This window comes from Meriones unguiculatus, chromosome 15, assembly GCF_030254825.1.
Source record: "Meriones unguiculatus strain TT.TT164.6M chromosome 15, Bangor_MerUng_6.1, whole genome shotgun sequence".
Classification (NCBI taxonomy): Eukaryota; Metazoa; Chordata; class Mammalia; order Rodentia; family Muridae; genus Meriones; species Meriones unguiculatus.
This window is the reverse complement of record NC_083362.1, coordinates 14,869,714-14,890,112: the sequence shown is the minus strand read 5'-3', so window position 1 is coordinate 14,890,112 and position 20,399 is coordinate 14,869,714. Positions and strand designations below refer to the sequence as shown.

Genomic DNA, 20,399 nt, shown 5'->3' with positions numbered 1-20,399 from the left:
CATTTCTCTACCTTGAGGGGATGGGCAGAGGTACCCCAGTGCAATATAAATAAGCAAAAGGCAAAATTAAGTTTATAACATGAACATTGCATCAACCATCTGCAAAAAAGAAAGAACCACACTTCATCAGGGTTCACTGATACACAGTCCAACCAATTTCTAAGTAAGTGGGTGGGCTCACTGACCTGTGGCAAGTCCACTAGGCTTATTATTCTTTTGAAAGTTGAACTAGTGCAAGAGAAGCTTCTGAAGTACCCCCAGCGTATGCATGGCATACACACAGTCAACTCCTCTGGCTTCCTGCTTGCCTTCAGACACCCTCTGAACCAGTTCTCTCTGCTGCGGTCCAGGGACCAGGGAAAGGCTGAAGGAGGAACCCCAAGGCTCAGCAAACAGATGGCTGGGAAGCACAACTGAATACTTCTTGCAAGTCAAACCTTACTGGCAGGATTTCTATGCCCCTTCAAACGCAGGCCAGTGAGAGATACTCATTATGAGAAGGAAACAGAGGCCTTTCTAGGAAAGCTAGTAAAGGAGCTGTGAGGCAGTGAATGATACACACCACGCAGAACAGCAACCAGGGAGTAGCCTGGCATGCAGGCTAGGAGGGGCCAAAGAGCAAGAAGACCCCCCTCTTGTTTTTCTGGTGTTTTTTTTTTTGTTTTGTTTTGTTTTTTTTTTTGTAGCATAACCCTGAGGAAGACCTTAAGTGTCTGATACTTAACATCCTGCCTGAGGAATTGGAGTTGTGACAAACGTAACGGCAGCAGGTTTGAAAGGTGGAGGGCTGTAGCACAGATCCTGCTTTCAGCACACTTGCGCCCTGTGTTCTACACCTAGTAGGAAGGGGTGTGGAGGATGTGGGCAAAATCCAGTTCCTGTGTTATGAAGGGACAATGAAATGTGAGAGAGGCTATACCAGGTCCCAGTAGACAGCTGGGGATTTCACTGGGGAGCTAATCATGTGTTTACAATCAAGTACGTAGGCAAGGTAAACCCGCAAGGGTGCAGGGACACACACTCTTAGCAGTCTCAAGTTGGACTTGATTCGAGCAGAACTACTGTAGGCCGTGGTCCGCCGGTTGAGCTTACAGCTGGGGCTGCAAAGGCGGCCAGTCTCATGCTGCCGGACCTTTCCTACCACCACACATCTGCAGAGTGATGCCTGCTGGGAGCCGCACACCAGCGTAGCTGCCTTTAGGTCCACACCTTTGAAATGCTCTCTGCTATCTATTACATAAGACCGAGGGACAAAAAGCACATGCATTTGTGGAAGTCTCCCAAAGGGCCCCCCTCACTTCTGTCTGCCTTGCTTCGCAGAAGATAACCTAACTACTGGGCTCAAGAGTAACTTCTGATAAATGACGTGGGTTCGGAGGACCCACAGTCAAGGTGTTAATTCTGGCTTGGCTTCTCAGACAACCCATCCTTAAAAACCTGAACCTCCTCTACTCCAGTCCCAAGACAGGGCCTCATTCAGGCAGGTTCACCACCTGCTAACCAAACAGCTCAAATTACATAACCCAGGGTGCACGGGGCACCCTGGCACTGTGGAGGACATTCAACAAGATCTTGACAGATGTGTGAACAGATTGACATTCCTGGAGTTATTTAGTAACCTGAGGATTACAACAAATTAGGTCACTTTCACTGTCCCCTCCTTTGTTTTCTCTTATCAAATCACCTCAACTGTCTTTAACTCACCCCTAACACTGTCTAAATATTCTGCTCTGCAGGCCAGCCCTGTAGAGAACGTGGAGTCTGATTATCCATCCCAGTGCTAAGAAGATAAGACCATAGCTAGCAGGCCCCATTGGGTAACGCTCAGAGTGTGGGAGGATGCAGTTCCTTCGAAAGAGCTGCTGTGTCCTTTCCTGACACCACCGGCTTTGAAAACCTACTCTCAGCCATTGACAAAGGGCTGCTCATAGAAAGGCTGCTGTCCCTGAACACAGGCCACAAAGTTCAAGGCGCCTCTTTGGGATTTAAATTATGCTTATCACTAAGGACCAGCCCCCCTTCTGCTACGCCCCAAGGGCTTGGAGAAGACTGAAAGGGACCCCGGCTCTTTCTGAACTCGCAGGAGGACCTGCAGGGAAGTCTGACACCTGGAAATCACATCACACACAAGCAGGGTCCCAGCTGGGCATCTGGACAAGCCTCTTCAACAGGTGACAGCGCAGGGATGGATGTATTCAAAACTATTTATAGCCACCCAAAAGGCATCAGCAGAGCCAGGCAACAAAACAAAACCAAAGAACAAACCTAAAGGTCCTCCTCCAAGTTTGGGGTTTAGTTACCAGAAGCTAGTGGCTTTGGGTAGCAGGGAGGTGCAAAGAAGACGGGGCAAGGAGTTAACGAGGCCCTAGGAGATGAGCTCGCAGGACCCCCGGGAAGCAGGAGGACCCAGTCTCCGCCTCCGAGACACCTGCCACCCCCAGCGGAAGCTCACCTTGAGGTAGTCGTTCTCCGAGCGCAGCTCCTCTATCTCCCTCAGCAACTCCTCCTCCTCGGCCACCACCAAGAGCCGGGGCTGTTCGCCGAAGCCTGGCTCCTTGGCGGTCCCGAGAACCATCCGCTCCGGTGGCGCCCGGCCCCCAACATCCTCCTGAGAACCGGGCCCGGGAGACCCCGAGGGACCCCTGCCCGGGCTGCTTCGGCCCCCGAGACAGGCACCGGCGACAGGGGGCGCCGCGAGCAGGGCGGGGGGCTCGGGGCTGCCCGGCGGCGGGCCGCGGGGTCCGGAGCTGGGCGTGGGGGCCCCGCGCAGGGGTTCCCGGTCACTGGAGCCGGTGCCGGACTCGGCGTCACTGCTGGCGGCGGGGAGCAGACGCTGCTCATCAGACAAGGGTTCCGAGGCGCAGTCGGAGAGATCTGAGCTGCTGTCCGTGTGGCTGATCCGCGAGGCGGCCACCGAGGTCACGGAGAGGGTCACGGCGGGGACCCGAGCGGCGGGGGCCGGGGGCCCGAGGGCGCGAGCCGGGGGCGCCCCGGGGCCGCGCTTGGCTTTGCGGCCCTTCGCGACCGCGGGCGGCGGCTCGGCCCCAGCCGACCTCCCGACCCGGGACGGCGGCTCCGCCGGCCCCGCGCGCGCCGCCCTCCTGGTCCCCGGGGCGGCCTTGGCGCCACCCGCCGTCCTGGCTCCGGCGCCCGGCGGCGGCTTGTCCTTCGCGCCGGGGACCGCGCCGCTGCGTCGGGAGAGGCGGCCGGGTGCGGCCGGGGGCCCGGGCGACGGCGGCGCCTTCCCGGCGAGGCTGGGCGAGCGAGGAGCGGCGGGAGTCGGGGCACGGGCCGCGGAGGGGGCGGCCGTGGCGGGCCGCGCGTGCAGGTCCTTGAGGAAGGGTCTGGCGGGCGAGGGCGCGCGGTGCAGCCGCCTCCTCTCGGCCAGCGGGTGCAGGTGGTGGTGGCGGTGATGCTGGCCGGCTGGCTGCGGCTTGGCGTCCGGGGCGCCGCCGCCCGCGGGACCGTTCAGCGTCTCCATGGCCCGGGCGGCGGCGGCCGCGATCCGCAGCTCCGGCGGCAGATGCTCCGGGCGGCGGCGGCGGCGGCGTGCAGCCTCCCCGCGCGCCCGGTCATCACTGACCCCCTGCCCCGCCCGGCGTGCGCCCCGCGCTCCCGCCGTCCCCTCCCCCGCACTCGGCCAACCCCGGGGGAGTTCCTCCCCTCCCTCGCTCGCTCGGGTCAACGGCGCTCCGGTTCTCCTGACACAGCCGCCGCGGCCGCTCGCATCCCCCTGCACGGTGCGTTCAGGGCTCTAGGGTGCAGCCGCTGCGGCCTCGCACAAAAAAATAAAAATAAAAAACACTTGTCTGGCGGCTCGCGCCGGGCTCCCGCGTTCCGCTCCCCGCCCACTGCCGGTCCGCAGGGAGCGGCGGCCGCGGCTTCTGCCCGGCGCCTCAGGCGGAGAGGAGCTGCACGCGCGTTCCCCTCCGCCCGGAGCCCGGCGCGCACGCCCCGCCCCCTGCCAGCCGGCCCCGCCCCGCCCCCTGCCAGTCGACCACGCCCCGCCTCCTGCCAGCAGGCCACGCCACGCCCCCTGCCAGCAGGCCCGGCGGGGAAGCGGGGCGGGCAGGAGGGCGGGGCCGGAGCTCGGCCGGGACGCAGAGCCCGCGTGCCCACCCGCCCTCGCCGCCAAGGACCGCTCTTTGCCTTTGGATGCACTGGGGCTACCAGCCAGAGCTGGCTAGGAAAGGAAGAAGCCGGGGGTGACGGGAGGGAAGAGGGCGAGCGTCGGCCGCTTGGGGACGCAGAAGGTGCTCTGCAGTGGGTGCCAGCTTTCTCTGCGCTTGGCCCAGCCCCCTCTATCCGACTCGCCACCCGTCCTCGGTTCGGCCGCCGCTCTCCCCGGGGCTTCTTTAAGGCTCACTGATACCGGATGCAGCGTCAAGGCCGGCAGGGCGCTCCACAGTTGGCACCCCCAGTGGCCTGGGCAGCTCCGAGAGGGCGGAGCCGCTGTAGAAATAGGAGAAGCGGCTCTCCCAGCTTGGGGTCTGAAAGGGAGCTCACATTTATAGAGCCGGCGGCGGCCCTGAGCCAGGCACTGATGCTGCTGCACGCTTTACCGTTCCGGTAACAGTCCCGAATTGGAAACCCCGTCTTCAGAGTGCGAGGAGGTGAAGCCGGCTGGCTGAACCTTCGTGGCGGAGCCGGGATTCAAACCTAGGCCTGCCCGAGTCTCGGCCGCGTGCGTTCGCCTTAGCGCACCGAGGAACCTGGGAACGGGTTCAGCTCCGTGGGCAAGGCACTTGAGCTGAATCTCGGATTCCTTCCTCACCTGTAGGATCAGAGAAAACAGGATCTGGATGTATCGGGACTAAATGAACAACTAGCAGGACGCCCCTGCCGACTTTGAAGTGCTTTTGACAGATGCTAAGGGTGGTGAATGTCCCAGGCTTTGGATGCTGGGTAATAAATGTCCTGACGACAAGCCCGAGCCGTCCTCTATCTAGCCTTGGCGTTAGGGGAAGCAAAGGTAGACAGGAGAAGGTGCCAGCGGGGAAATCCTATGTTTTCCTGAAGGACACTGACCTTGCAGGGGAGAGATCAGTTCGCAGCACGGTGTTAGGGCAGCGGGGCTTAGACCTAAGGCTGGACAGGCGTGGAAATGTTAAAGGAAAATTGTGCTCCAAAGTCTGTAATCTTAGTAGCTGAATGACCCTTCTTAGTCTGAACTGTCCGAAGCTGCAGGAAAAACTGGGGGTTTGTTTTGGTGTTGTTTATTTGTGTAAATCAGGAAAGCTTCCGGCAGAAGTCTTGTTAGGGCTTGAGCTCAGACCCGAGGGAAACCTCCCCACTCTACTGCACTTACAGGCCTGGACTTTACAAAGCACTTTTCTGGAAATCTTCTGAAAGTGAGACACACCAAATATAATCCGTAACCCGAATCCTTCACTACTTGGTTAGGTTGTGGGCCAGGGAAGAGAATAGAAGCCGACAGTCACGCTTGACTAAACATGTCCACTAGAGGGCGCTCCAAAACCCTCAACGGGGTGACGGCAGTCCGCTGCCCATGACCTAGAACTCCCACACCCTCACATCCCAGAAGGATTATGTCCAGAACTCTTAGCACAGCTTGTCACCTCTTCAAACCATACACAGTCATGCAAAAGTCTACCCAAAAGTGCTTCAGTAAGTCTTCCAAAAGCTTACTGGCTGGTACCCAACTTCCTTTTCCTCTTAAGAGGACAACGCCCCTCCTCATTAGCATCATCTGATGCTACTGCACCTAGCCTGGGGTGTTAGGTGCTGCTTTATTTTGCTGGTTTCTGGGAGTGCACGAGTTTAAAGGGCCACACGCTTGGTGGGTGGGTGGGTGGCTCACCGCGGAAGAGGGAGCCAGCCACGTGCACTGCAAGCACGTGGACTTGAGCTCCAATCCCTGGCATCCAGGTAAAAAGAAGAGCATGTCTGTGCACTGGAGGGGATGGATAGAGGTGGAGCTCACAGGCCAGGCAGCCTAGCAGAAACAGATATGCTCTGGGGTTTGTTGGAGTATGGTCCAATGCTTTCTACTTGTTAATTGCTTCCCCCTCCCCCCAGATTCTCACTCCTTAGGAGCAAACTGTTATGTACCCCAAGTATTGCTGTTTAACCTTGCCTAAGACATTATTCCTGATTGGCTGATTTAAAGGCCTAAGCCTGGGCGGGGCTGAATAGGGTAGGCTTGGCCAAAGTTCGAGGGGTTTGGCAGAGAAGAAGCACAGGAAGAAGGCAGATGAGAGGAGAGAGGAGGAAGCCCTGATGAGTTTTAGTGTGGAAATGAACCACACCGGCCGGTAGAAAGGACTCTGAAAGTGGCATAGAAAGAAACAATCTAAATGAAGAATAAAAGCAAGTATTTATAAGATTATAGATGGAAGGTAGCCCAGATAGGACTAGTTAAGGCAGATTGCATTAGATGGCAGTTGGGGGGAGGGGTGTTATTGAAATAGCGTAGGTGGAAATATCTGCCCAGCCCAAGGTGTAGTAAGGCAATTGTAAAATCTAACAGGTGTCTGTGTCTTACTGATTGTGATAACAGGTTAGTTACTGCTATATTAATTATAGGGCTAATAATAAACATATTTTGCCCGACAACTTTATTTTCAACGACAGGGGTCTCAAGAGAGAAAAGTGGAGAGAGAGAGGAAGACAACTGGCCCCCATGTTTGTACATCCTGAGATGGGCACTATACACACACCATACCACACACGTGCACAACCATTTACAGGCGTACAATCATGAATGCACCAGCCCCTCCGTTCACACACACACAAGCACACAGACTCACACGCATGCAGTTCTGCCGACTGGGAGCAAGAGGTTGGAAAGTCAACTGTGACTTGAAAAGAGCTTTTTTTTTTTGTTTGGTTGGTTGGTTTTATCTGTTAAATCAAATTAGTCTAAATGAGAAAAAAATCAAATTAGTGTGCAAATTAGTCTAAAGATTGATGGCTTATAAATTCCTTATGCTGTGCCTGTTTGACCCCTTTGCCCGAAGACACAGGCCTTTACTCAGCCGCTCTTCTGACATGAAGAACCAGCCAGCCTCCATCTTACAGAAAAGACAAACAAGGCTCATTTCTGTTTATGATTAAATTTGTTTCTTAAGAAGTGGGCCACATCCCACCTGTAATCTTAACTACAAATGGTTCTGTACAGCATGTTCCAGGACGGCAGCCATGTCTTTTTTTTTTTTTTTTTTCCAAAAAGCTATTGAAACCATCTTGTGACAACCTGCTGTTATGGCTACCTTATGCCCACCTTGACATCATGTCTTTGTTTCAGGAGGTTGTTATGACTAACTTGTTATGACTAACTTGTTATGCTTATGTCCTGCTCCTGTAACTCAGCCTATTGTGCTTGCCAACCCCCCCCCATTTGAACCCCCCCTGCCCCTGAGCTATAAAAACCTTCTCTTCTTGATATCCATGCTGACCTCTTGAACCTTGCCTTAGGGAGGCAGCCAAGGTATAGGAATAAAAAGCTTGCTTTGATTAATGGCTTGCTTTCATTAATTGGCTATGATGATTGGAGTCGGTGGTCCTTCTCCTTCAGTCTTTGGGATTAACAGAAGGTGACCAGTACAAGAGTGCTTGTCCAGGCTTCTGCAAATGCTGACCGGATTTGAACAGGAGAGGGGCTGCCAGGAGATTGGAGTGGGCCAGGAAGAGAGAAAGCAACATAGCCCTCTCTTGTCGACTTCAGGTGGCCTCTCCAGCAGCCGCCAGTCTTTATGGAATGACATCCCTGCCTGTCCCAGGGTGATCTGCAACTTCTGGTAACCTTCGACCCTGACAGTCAAAGGAGATGGAGGCCTCCTGCACTTGCCAGTCTCTCTGTTGCTTCAGTTCCCCTCCCCCTCCTCAATATGGCTCTGGATCCCTCCACCACCTCTGTGCACGGGAACCATGTTGTATTTGTAGTATCCACCGCAGGGGCCAACTTTTCTTACCTTGCAGAGACTTACAGGAAGGTCTTTGAAGTCATATACTCAGCACTGTTTATAGCTCTATTGTCACCTCCTTGTCAAAGAGCAGTGTGATCTGGTGGCAAGAGCTGGGGCAGGACAACAGATTCCAAATCCTGCCAAAGTTATTTGTTCTCTGCGCCTTTGGATGTGGACTTGACCCGAATTTCCTTTGTCCTGTCCCCTTTCTGCCCCTACCTCATCCTTCTCATCCTTTCCTCTGCCCTCTTCTACCCCATCTCTTTCCCTGCCCTCCCCCACACTCCTTCCCTTCCGTTCCTTTCCCTCCCCCCCCACTCTGTGTTGCCCAAGCTAGCCTCATTCCTGTGCTCGAGGAATCCTCCTGTCCCAGCTTCCCGCCTTAGCTGGGACTGTGCCATGTTCTTTCTTCTGAGCATTTCAAATGAGTCAGTGCCACTCAAGGGGTTGGAATGGTCACGACAACACACCTGCATCTGTCTGCATTTTAAGCTGTTGCTTCCAGACTCGGCCATGGTAGCTCACACCTTTAATCCCAGCCCTTGGGAGGCAGAGGCAGGTGGATCCCTGTGAGTTCAAGGCTAGCCTGGCCCACAGAACAAGTTTTAGGACAACCAAGGCTTCACAGAAACACTGTGTTTGTGTGTGTTGGGGAGGGGTTGCTTCTAATTAAATAGTACTTTGTTACGCATTTTCTGCTCTACTTATACATAAAGTCTCTTTAGTAAAACACAACTTATTTTATGAGTTGCTCTTTTGTTTTTATTATTGGCATTACAGCATGATATAAGTTGTTGATGTGTGTGTGTGTGTGTGTGTGTGTGGTTTTTTCTGGGGTCTATCATGGTTTGTGACTTTAAGGCATGCCCCTCCCCAGAGGTAATGTCCATTCTAATCTTCTTGGGATTCCCTTCCCACCCTGCATCCCTAAGTCAGGGTCTCACTGTTAGATAGTCCTGGCTGTCATGCAACCAGTTGACTTCAACTCAGAGATCCGCCCGCCTCTGCCTGAGAGTGCTGGAATTTAAGGCATGTGCCACCACAGACCCAAGTTTTATGTGTAATACACATATAGTAATTTTATTTCATGTAAAGGCCATTTCCTAAGGGGAAAACAAACCAAACCAAACAAACAAACAAGACAAAACAAAAAACACACTCAGCGCTGACGGGATTGAAAACCACAGCCTCCTGCCCAGACAGAAATGAGCCGAGCTGGGGAGGGTGCCCCCTGGTGGTCGATTATGTGAGGGCACCCTCTCTCCCACGGTGAATATCAAAGAATACCCAAGTGTCCGCGTGGTGGGGGAGGCAGGAAGGAATAGGTCAGGATGGGAGGGGTACCCTGTGTAATTTAGAATAACTCCCCAGGTGATCCTAAGAGCCTCTTCTCATCAAAGGCTAAAGAACTCCCTCAGACGAGCGCTGGCATGTTTGCCAACCTTGGAATGAAAATTTTGGACTCCTTTCCTCTGGCAAAACGCAAGTGCTATTTTTTTAAAAAAAATTATATTTAAACACTGTTCTGGAATTCTAAGCTTGGTGCACGGAGAAAACATGTTGTTAAATAAAGAAAAGCAATGAAAACTTCCCGCCTTCCCTGGTCAGCCCGTGTGTAGCTGTGTTGTTTTTGAGTTAGCCCCGTGTGTACCTGTGTTGTCTTTAGATTCAGCCCCGTGTGTACCTGCGTTGTCTTTAAGATTCAGAACATGGCCTCTTTCACCGTGCCCTTCAGGCTGCCTTTTGCCTGCTTCTGTTGTCGCTCGCCAGTTCCTCTTTCTGTCTCTACAGGGTTGCCGGCCCTTCGAAACAGGGATAAAGACGTGAAGACTGCGCATGTAGCTCAAGGGTGACATGCTTACCTAACGCGTTCGGGGTCTTGAGCCCCATCCAGCAACAATACCGCAAAAGAATAAAAGAAGTGGAGAACATGACCATTTCTACTGTAAATCTGTTTGAAAGGGTTTGGCCAGGCGCTGATGGCACGTATGTTTAGTCCCAGCATTCAGGAGCCGGAGACAAGCCGAGAGTTCCAGGCCAGCCTGGTGGACAGAGTAAGTTCCAGGACAGTAAGGGCCTCACAGAGAAACTGTGTGTGTGGGGGGGGGGAGAATTTATTATGTGTATGTTTGTGTAGCTGTGTGAGTTTGTGGGCGCCACGTGGCGTGCAGAGGTCAGAGAGCAGTTACAGGAGTTACAGGGAGTTGTGAGCCGCCTTGTGTGGGTGCTGGGACCCTAGCCCAGGTCCTCTGCAAGAGCAGTGAGCCTGCTTGGCCACTGAGCCATCTCTCTAGCACCCTGTAACCGTTTCTTCTTGCTCTCTGGCCAACTTTCTTTTTTAACATATAAAATTAAAAAAAAAGTAAAACTAGAAAAATGCGTGTAGAGAAAGTTGCAGATAGAAGGTGTGAAATAAACTTCCAGGTGAATCAAGAGCCAGGACACTGTTTCAATTATATTAAAAAATGTTTTAAATATATATTAAATATATATATATATACGTTTTAATTCTTTCTACACCAAGTTACTCTCTGGAAAATGTTACTAATAAAAATGAAGACGGTATGAGTTCTAGGCATGAACAAATTATCGGCCCACAAAAAAGCTCGGTCCTGCTCCTAGGAGTCCCACCTACATAATGAAGACTCTAAGCCATAATAACTTTCTAATGCACCTCCCGGATTTATGAATCTAAAGGTTGCAAGACGAACTGGCAAGTGTTAATTATCACTACAGGATTACCCATGGGGCGCTGCAGGTCACCTCTGTTCTTTTCCCAGGCAACCAGACTAGAAAATGGTGAGCGAGAGCTGGAGTTAGTGCTCACTGCTCTTCCGGAATGCTTGCATTCCACTCCCAGCACCCATGCCCAGAGACTCTGGGAGGATGCAGTTCCTCCTCCTCCTCCTCCTTCCTCTTCTGACACACATGCACAAGAGGCATGAATATACATAAATAAAAATTCAAAATACAAAGGAAGATGTTTCTAATGGATGACTAAGACAGTGAAGGAAATCAGATAATGGAATGTGTCTGTTGAGCACTAACCATGTTTATGAAATGTCGGTAGGAAGGAGCAGTTGGGATAGGGTCTCATGTATCCAGTCTGGCCTTATGCTTGCCATCCTCCTGCCTTAGCCTCCTTACTGCTGGGGTTGCAGTTAGATGCCAACACTCTCAGCTTTTAACTTTAAAATAAATTTGCATTTAAGTATCGTCCCCTAGAATTTGGTAGCAGAAAGGGATTTTCAAGAGTGTTTGTTGTCCTCTCATGTCCCCCTGTGTTTTGGGGAACCCCATATCCAGCATCTTCCAGTCACTGCTTGGAAGCAGTTTCTCCTGCGATGCACCTTATCATCCAGACCCTGAAGATATTTATGGCTCCATAATTACAGGCAAGAGACAGACCTGGGCTGGGCAGCTCCGGCTGTGTGGTCACTGTGTGATTAGCGTGCATTCCTCCAGGTAAGACTGTCTCAGGTAGAGTTGACTCATCGTCATGTCCACCCACACGGAGAAGACATGACCATGCTTCACTGTGCTTAACCCTTTCCAATAGGGCTGGAGTAGAAGACGTGAAGAGAGTAGTTTAGCCACACACTCACTGGTACACTCGTTCATTGGAAGACTTTATCACATACCCAAGACGTTAAATTTCATGTAGACAGTAAGAGGTGCAGGGCTGGGAAAAACAAAGTGTGGTACCTGCCTTTGGGGGTACTCCTAAGACAGAAGATATAAGAAAAAAAGAGAAAAGCTGTCGTTGGCATCTGGAGCTGATCTCCACTGTCACCCTGGCTCTGCATGACCTGAGGAATCTGCTGGCTCTTTAGGTCCTGTGTTTTGTCTAATGTAAACTATGTCCGAGTCCCAGTATCACAAAGGGCCACACTGGGACCAAACTGGATCAGGAACTAAACAGGTCCATGGATCGTATACAGTGTTACTCATTCTTTTTTGTTTTTGTTTTTGTCTTTTGAGATAGGATTTCTCTGAACAGCCCTCCCTGGAGCTCCTAGAACTCAGCGTGTAGACCAGGCTAGCCTCAAACTTACAGAGATCTGCCTGCCTCTGCCTCCAGAGTGCTGGGACTAAAGGCATGTGCCACCATGTCTGGTGTGTTATTCATTCTTAAGCACACAAACACGGATATTTAGTTCATATGTCAGGGTCATAGATACTACCATTCACACTTTGAATCTTCTACATTTGCTGTGTTTTGTTACCAGAACAGTGGAAACGTTGCCCTCAAATAAACTCAAAAGTTTTGTTTTGCTTTGTGATATTCATGCATCCTACCGACACTCTCTTTTGTCAGCTTTATGGAATGAATGGAGGAGGAACTGTGGATGGGCCAACCCCATCTTTCCCTACATGCCAGCATTTGAAACATAAGGAGCTGGTTAACCCAGGGAAGCAATGAAGTAGCAGAGTCCGTGACAGGATCCCATGTCCCTTGGTGCTCATGTCTCTCTGTTCTCATCTGTATGGTCGGGTAGTTTCTGGTTCCAAGGACAGAGTTTGTAATGCCCCTGCTGACTACTCAGTCATAGATTCGATACTCTTCACTTCTAATTAGTTGGAGTCTCAGAGAACTCCAGGCCTCATGGGTCCCCTGGAATGCTGTGCTCAGGGTCCCATGGACACAGTGTGAAAATAAAATCATAAAGAACAGCAGACACGAATCCTGTGCGGCGTGTCTCACTTTGCTTATCCTATATGCTCCATTCTCCCTCGGGATCAGACTGAGAAAAATCACAGGTTCAGAGATAAATGTGCTAGGAATTTCAGGTTTAATGTAACAGTAGGATGGTAGGCTAACTCAACCTAAACTGTAAATATAGCCCCCAAAAGCTGCTGGTCGAGGTGTGATGCTCAAGTCCACGTTAATGTTTTGTGGACGTGGTGATCAAGATTAGATGAGGGCATAGTGGCTTCATTAGAAGCCTTTAGAGGCAAGGGAGCATCCTTCCCTGTGTCACCACGTAATGCCATCTACCATGTTACAATGCATCAATGTTAGTGCCAAGCAAGCTTGAATTGTTTCTAAGTTATCTGGTCTCTGGTTCTGACACAGCAAAGTAAGTAAAGGAGAGTAAGAAGAAGCCTTTTGGGGGCTGGAGAGAAGGCTCATTGGTTAAGAGCACCAGCTGCTCTTCCAGAGTTTCTGGGTTCAATTCCCAGCACCTCCATGGTAGCTCACAACCATCTTCAACTCCAGTTTAGGGGATCTGGCACCCTCACACAGATATCCATACAGACAAAACACCAGTGCACATAAAATAATAAGAAGAATAATAAGAAGAAATCATTTAAAAAATAAGTGAGATGATAGGTTATATTTTGGGGGGAACTTTTTTAGTCACCTGCTTTAGCTTGCAAATAAATGAGACAGAGACTTGTAAGATTTATTAATAAGCATTAGGCACCACCACTGGGCCGATACCTGTTTATACTAATCCTCTATGCTAGTCTTCCTATTTCCCAGCCACACACCTCAAATTACTTGCCATATTGGTCCTGCCTGGGCTGTTTCTGCTCCATCAGGTCAGTTTTAATCACCATGTCCTTTCTCTACCTCTTCTTCCTTCTTCTCTCCTCTCTCGCATAGCAATAAGCTGTCAGCAATGTTATTAACCAATCAGAGATCATCGGGGAGCGAAGTTTACACAACATTGATCAATGTCCGTGACAATGCCCATGTCCGGACTACAACCCGATTTCAGGGCCTAGGATTCAGCATCTGAATGCACAGAGGACCTGCCCAACCCCTAACAAACAAGCCTTTTAGAGTGTACATCCTAGGGGCAGCATGGGTTAAACAGCTGGAAAAACAGTGACCAGTATATCCGTGTAGTAGAAGCAATATGGAGTACATAGGTCAGGTTCCCCCCACACAGATCACATCTGAAGCAGTATGGAATCCATGTGTCAGGTTCTCCCCACACAGATCACATCTAATTGGGGCTCAGGAAAATTCCAGCATCACCCACCGTGTCATTGGATAACTTTCTCTGTGTCTCCATTTTCTTATTTATAAAATAATAGTGATACCCAACTCAAGATTATTGTGTGGATTCCAATATATATATATATATATATATATATATATATATATATATATATATAAACATTTAGATTCGTCTCCACAACACCTGGTATAACTTGAGTGAACAGCATCCATTGATGGTGAAGAAGACGGTGTGGCCTGCCCAGGGATCTCCCACTGCCAGATTCTCGGAGTAAGGCCAGCCAATAAATCAGCTTCCCATATAAACTGTGTCTAGGCAAAGAAGGTGCTTTAGGGTTTCATTTCCCATCGAACAGTAAAAAGAAGATATTTTGGCTTGCAAGTTGCCAACAGCAAGTCGTCAGGTGGCTGGATTTAGTGACTATTACAATAGACGTCCCAAGTGAGTCCATCCAAGGATTCTGCAGTTGTGACTTTCAAGTTTCACAAATGAAGACACCAAAGCACAAGGAAAATAATCATTTCGGGGATAGTAGGACGGCTCAGTGTGTAAAGGCACTTGCTTCTGATCCCAGGACCCACACGGTGGAAGGAGAGGACCAACTATCTCAAGTTGACCCCTGACCTTCAAAAAGGGATGCATTGTGTGTGGTAGGTGAAGGGACACATATACCCAAAGACACATACACACATACACACCTACATACATACACATACACAGATATATACACATATATACACACATACATCTACACACATACACATACATACATACACACATACACACAAAACACACACATACATACACAAAAACACATACACACAAACACACACATACATATACATACACACAAAAAAAACGCACACAAATGAGTGCATAAGCATAATTTTATAATATCTTTGAAGAAATAGCTACTCTCCCATTAGAGCTGGATTATTGTGAGCTTAGGAGAAGCAGCAACTGTTCGCAGTCTCTGGAGCTCTGGTCGTCCTACACATAGATGTGTTTCTCTGGGTCACTGTCTAAGTTCCTGGCATGAGGACCATTTATTAACTGGAATGGCTGGTCACAAAATGCTGTAAACTGTTTCCAATTAATTTGAATCAAGAAGGCTGTAGAAAACTGGCTTGGAGATGTGATCACGTGGCACAGCCAGGCTGTGAACTCAGAAGTGCAGAGGTGGGGACCACACTCTCCCCAACTCTGTTTTGTCTTCTCACATATGCTGTTTGCTCATGCCATGAGGCTCTCGGGCAGTCAGCCATCAGAACTGCTGCAGATCTCTGCTAGGGTGTAGTGAGCCGGTTTCCTAAGGTGCACAAGGAAAGATGATGATGAGGCAACTGAAGGGAGAAACTGATGGTTATCAGACAGATGACTCCCAGAGATGTCTCGCTTCTTCAGGGCAAGGCAAACCCTACGCTCTGCAACCAGGAGTGGTTCCAGAATCCACATGATCAGGGTTCTGGGATCCACTTAGGAAGGATGACTTCTGTATGAATTAAAAGTTGAAAAGGCATGGAAGCCATTTTCTAATGTAAACAACTGAACAGGACTGAGGGATACTGAACATCAGCATCCTTATAGGGTCCACAGAAAGGCTAGTCAAAAAATGATATGCAGGGCTTTCTTCCGGTCCTTCAGTCCTGAGAGAATATTGTCTGAGAGGCTCAAGAAGGGAGGAAGTAGTTGGCTTCTCTGAGACGACCGAAAAACAAAGCCCACTAGGTCACAGGAGAAAATCCCTGTGGTTTTCCAGCTTCCATTCAACAGCATTTCTGTGTTTGCACCAGGGTTCCTTTATGCCCCTTGAGGAAATCTGTAAGGGACAGAGGTCAGCTCACCGGGAATGTCCTTGGGTGGTGCTATATACCACTGGGTGAACAAGAAGGATAGCTTGATCCACACCTACAGAAGCTTAAATGTTGGTGGAGACAGAGTGATTGGATCAAATGCTGTTTTAATGAGATGCCTTTGGAAAGCCCTTGCTCATAGGGATAACGTCAGAGATGCAAATTTCAAATCACTAGGGTTCATGGTGTCTTTGATGAGCATGAGTATGATAACTTGGTTGACTGAATCACATATTTAAGAACTTTTGGTCCCTGTACCCCATGATATCTTTCCAACATTAGTAAACAAAGTTGTCACAACCCTCTCTTTGCTCTGTCTTGCGGTTCTGAGGATCAAACCCAAGGCTTGGCAATGCTGAGTACTAGTTGGGGTTAGAATAAAGCTATGATGCCAATGGTAACAGTAGCAAAGGATGTGGAGATTACTTGGTAAATTTCAGCCAAGGAGGCTGACATAGCTTATGAACTTGCTGCTGGTAAATAAATTCTGACACTGTATCAAAGAACAAGTGATCACCTGTTTCTTTCCTAACATGTTCACAACATCCTGGAGCTATGTGCTTTCGTGTGTCTTAATCTGAGAAAGAATGTGAGTGATTGAGAGAATGATCCTGCAATTCTGCTAGGAAGATACTATCAGAGGACAGGGTAGGAAGATGCTTCAAGAAGAGAAGCCCCAGGCTGGACATGGCTGAGCATGGCTTTAATCCCAACACTGGGGAGACAGGGGCAGGCAGACCTCTGTGAGTTCAAGACTAACCTGTCGGTGCTATTTTTAAACTCTACTTTATTTGGGGTTCCGTAAGCCCCTACTTTCCTCCCAACCCCTCAACTAGGTAGGAGAGAAAGAAGGTTAAAAGGGAACAGCAACATAGACCTCTTCAGACTTAATTCTGACTAGGTAGGGTCATCGGGTTCTTTTGGGGTAATACTAATCTCAGAGGTCAGGCTATCCAGCAGTCCAGGTAACCAGGGCTCATGTCTTTACTCATGTCCTCAAAGCCTTGTCTCTATCCGTCAATCTCCTCAAATACCTCCCTCTCTCCCTCTCTGAGCTCTTGTATTTATACTCTCCCAGAGTCCACAGAATGCCACCAACTCCAGCTGGAGAAGACCACGCCCCTCTCTGAACCACAGGAGGCTGTTATCAGCTGTGGACAAGCAACTCCATATCCCACACTTGGGATTAAAACAAAAACCTGTTTACATAACATAACTGAGTTTTTAAAGAAACCAAACCATCCACTACACTAACCTTCTCTCTGTAGGAAATTCCAGTCCAGCCAGGGCTACATAGTGAGGCCCTGGAAGACAGACACACACACACACACACATAGAGACTCTTTTGCAGGCTGCTTTTCTGTTCTCCCCAACTCCAACCCTCCCTGCACATCTACAGGCTCTGGGTAACTGCCCGCACTGAGTTTCCTGTCAGAGCATGCTCAGTCAGCATAAAGCACTGGGGAAAATGCCTAACCGAAATTTGTGACACTGAAAATAAATTTCCACATTTATCTTGTCCAAACAGCTTAAGCAAGGCTATACAAATTTCAGGATAAATCTGGAAACTGCACTGCCAGTTGCTGAGGTTTTTTTTTTTTTTTTCAAATAAAGGACAAATATATATATATATATATATATATATATATATATATTTGCCAGCTGAGAACATAACTATTTCCCTCCAGATATGTCAGCCTGAATGCGCTTGCTTAAAAATTTTAAATTAAGGAAAAGCTATACAACGTCAATCACTATAAGACATTCTAGAAATTTCAAATGCAAGGAAAATGAGGGGGGAAAAGGCATTTTTGTACATTTTAAACTCTTGATTCATAATGCTAATACCACTTTTACTGCTATTTTGACAGCTTGTGTGTGGGATGGACTTTGATCATAGTAAGCCTGATCAGTAGCTGCCTAGAATGTTAATTACACCTTATACAATTACTCCACACACACACACACACACACACAATTTAAGAAATGCAGCCTCTAAGATCATGGTGGCACACGCCTTTGATTATAACACTTTGGAAACAGAGGCAGGAGGATCTCTGTGAGCTTGAGGCCAGCCTGGTCTACAGAGTGAATTCCAAGACAGCCAGGGCTACACAGTGAGAGCCTGTCGAAAAAAGAAAAAGAAAAAAAGGAGAGGAAAAGAAAAAAATACGGCCTTCTGTGCGAAATAATGGGAGCCAAACTTCAGATGCTCTTTACCTAGTTAAGACGAGAACATCCAAGGCTGAGAGTGTAGCTCGGTGGTAGAACACGTCCCGATAAGGTGTGATAAGGTGCTTAGGATCAACACCTCAAGAGTCTGCTCAGAGGCTGAGGAATGCAGACGGCTGGCGGAGGAAAGCCACCAATGGTCTCACCCAGGATGAGCCCTGTGTGTTACAACACCCACCCGTCAGGCGCAATGTGCCCACAGGGTCAATAACGGCAGGGAGGCTATGGGAGTAGGGGCTACCTGAAGCCTGGAAGCCCGCTCCTCAGGAGGGAGTTAGTGCCTGGTACTATAAATCTGGTCAAAAGCCCAGGGCTCAGGATGCATAGACTCTGCTACTGATATCTTGCTAAAAGGACATGTTGCCAAGCTGTCTTCTAAATAGCTATGTTTATACACAGATTAGTTCTACCCTCAGCCGTGGCTAGAAAGGTTCTCTGTACAGCAAATCAGTGAATGCTGAAGATTTTAACCAGTCAATGTTCAGCTCTAAAAGGGACATTTTTTTTAAGGGACATTTTTATCACACACACACACATACACTTACTCTCTCTCCCCCTCTTTCTCTCACACACACAGACAGATGGACGACACCCAACCTTCACTCTCATGAGCCACGACCTTCTGACATCCTTTGGAACAAGACTGACCACAGCTCTTGAGAGACCAAAAGATAAATTAGCAGCTTTTATTAAGGCCTGAACTAGGTAGGTAAAGTACAATAATGCCCTGAGGGGAAGGACCGCCTCACTGCATTCTTTCCCCACCCACTAGAGATACAGTTGCTAGGAAACTGTACCATCCCCCTAGGGAGGGACACCAGGTCATTAATGGTCTGGGAACCTTCTTATAGCCAATCGATTCAAAATGTAGCATTTTGACCAATAGATGCTTGCCAGGCAGGAATCGCCCCTGCCTTAGGCATGCTGGGATGGACCAGAATCTTTAAATGACCTAACTAACCTGGACACGCAAGCTCAGCCCCACCGCTTCGGTGGTGGTGGTGGTGGTGGTGGTGGGGTGGGGGGCCCAAGCTGCAAGCTGCAGCTTGTAATTTACAATTTAAAAAAAAAAACCTCTTGTATTTACAGCAGAGTCTGTTTATTCCTGGTCTTTTGGGGTTCGTGAACTGGGCAGAACACTCTCAATCTGCTTCAGCTGACTTTGCCGGTCACCAGGAGAGTCTACCTGGGCAAGCAGCAGCTTATTCTCTCTGCGATTCAGGCAGTTTCTCTTCGCCTAACTAATTTGGTGATAATAGTCACAAATTTCCCCAAAGCTGTTGAGAGAATTGAGAGATACCTTGCCAGGAATGGTGGTGCGCACCTTTAATCCCAGCACTTGGGAGGCAGAGGCAGGGGCGGATCTCTGTGAGTCTCCGAGAAGCCTGATCTACACGGTGAATTCCAGGCTAGCTAGGGCGATACAGTGAAATCCTATCGAGAAACAAAAACATCTACCAAATAAACGAGCTATTGCATATAACATCCTTAGCGCCTTCAAAACGCAGAACAAATTTCTTGGGGCCCTGTGACCCCTTTGGGCATGTCCCTGAACCTCCCGGGTTTCAGTTTTCTCCGGCTCTAGATTTCTTTTTCCCAACAGCCCCGAATGATTACAGAGGCTCATAATTAGGACACCCGGCAGCAGCCTAGCGCTGTGGCTCAGCTCCTCTCCAAATTAACCTGTTTATATGTTAATCTAGGTCTCCAAGCCTCGCAGGCTCCATCATTTAGAGAACAGTGCCTCTCTCGTGTTGACTTTTCCCATTTCCTCAGCAAACTGTGTTCACTGAGAACCCAAAGGTACACAAACCGTCCTAAAGAACCAACAATGGGAAGTTTGAATTTTCAAGATTTCTTTTTTTTTTTTTTCCCTTGCCATCAGTGATGAGCTCAGAAGTGACCCCATGTGTGACCATGAGGTGACCTTCCTGGAAGAAGTGTGTGATGGGGGAGGGGAGGCTGTGGGAGCCCTTTTCTAGTAGATTGAAATACCTACCACAAATAGCCACTGTGGACTTTTACATTGAAAGTGTGTGTGTGTGTGTGTGTGTGTGTGTGTGTGTGTGTGCGTGTATGCGCGAGCGCGTGCGTGTGTGCTACTGAGCGAACCTCCTGCTTGGCCTGTGCTGGGTCCCTGACTATACTCCCAACCTAAAAGGGATTTAATTTACATGAAATTAGAGCAGTAATAAGGGCCTGTTGAAGGAATCTCCTGGTCGCAGAGTAGTCTCCATCCTAGTGGAGACCTAACAATCCAGTTTCTCCGGTCATTCCCTAGGCCAAGGCACTGCCAAGGAAGGAGGTTGGCCCATCTCAAGCCATGCTAACGAGGCAGGTGGATAATTATCCCTTTGATGAGACACTGTACTTTATTCCCGGAGTTCCCAACCCTGACACAGTTCCGACAAACT

General features: G+C 49.4%; 1 protein-coding gene across 11 annotated transcripts in view; it reads right to left on the bottom strand.

Moving 5' to 3' along the window:
- The window catches only part of Mtcl1 (microtubule crosslinking factor 1), a 111,703-nt gene extending 107,787 nt beyond the window's left edge, over positions 1 to 3,916 (bottom strand). For 8 of the 11 annotated variants that reach the window (XM_060368227.1, XM_060368233.1, XM_060368229.1 and 5 more), the window contains exon 1: positions 2,453 to 3,913. In XM_060368227.1, the coding sequence (XP_060224210.1) occupies positions 2,453 to 3,481 (1,029 nt within the window). In that variant the 5' untranslated portion in view covers positions 3,482 to 3,913. Of the gene's footprint in view, positions 1 to 2,452 lie in introns of all 11 variants that reach the window. The other 3 variants (XM_021643173.2, XM_060368235.1, XM_060368232.1) reach the window with 3 other exon arrangements.
- Positions 3,917 to 20,399: the final 16,483 nt, after the last annotated feature.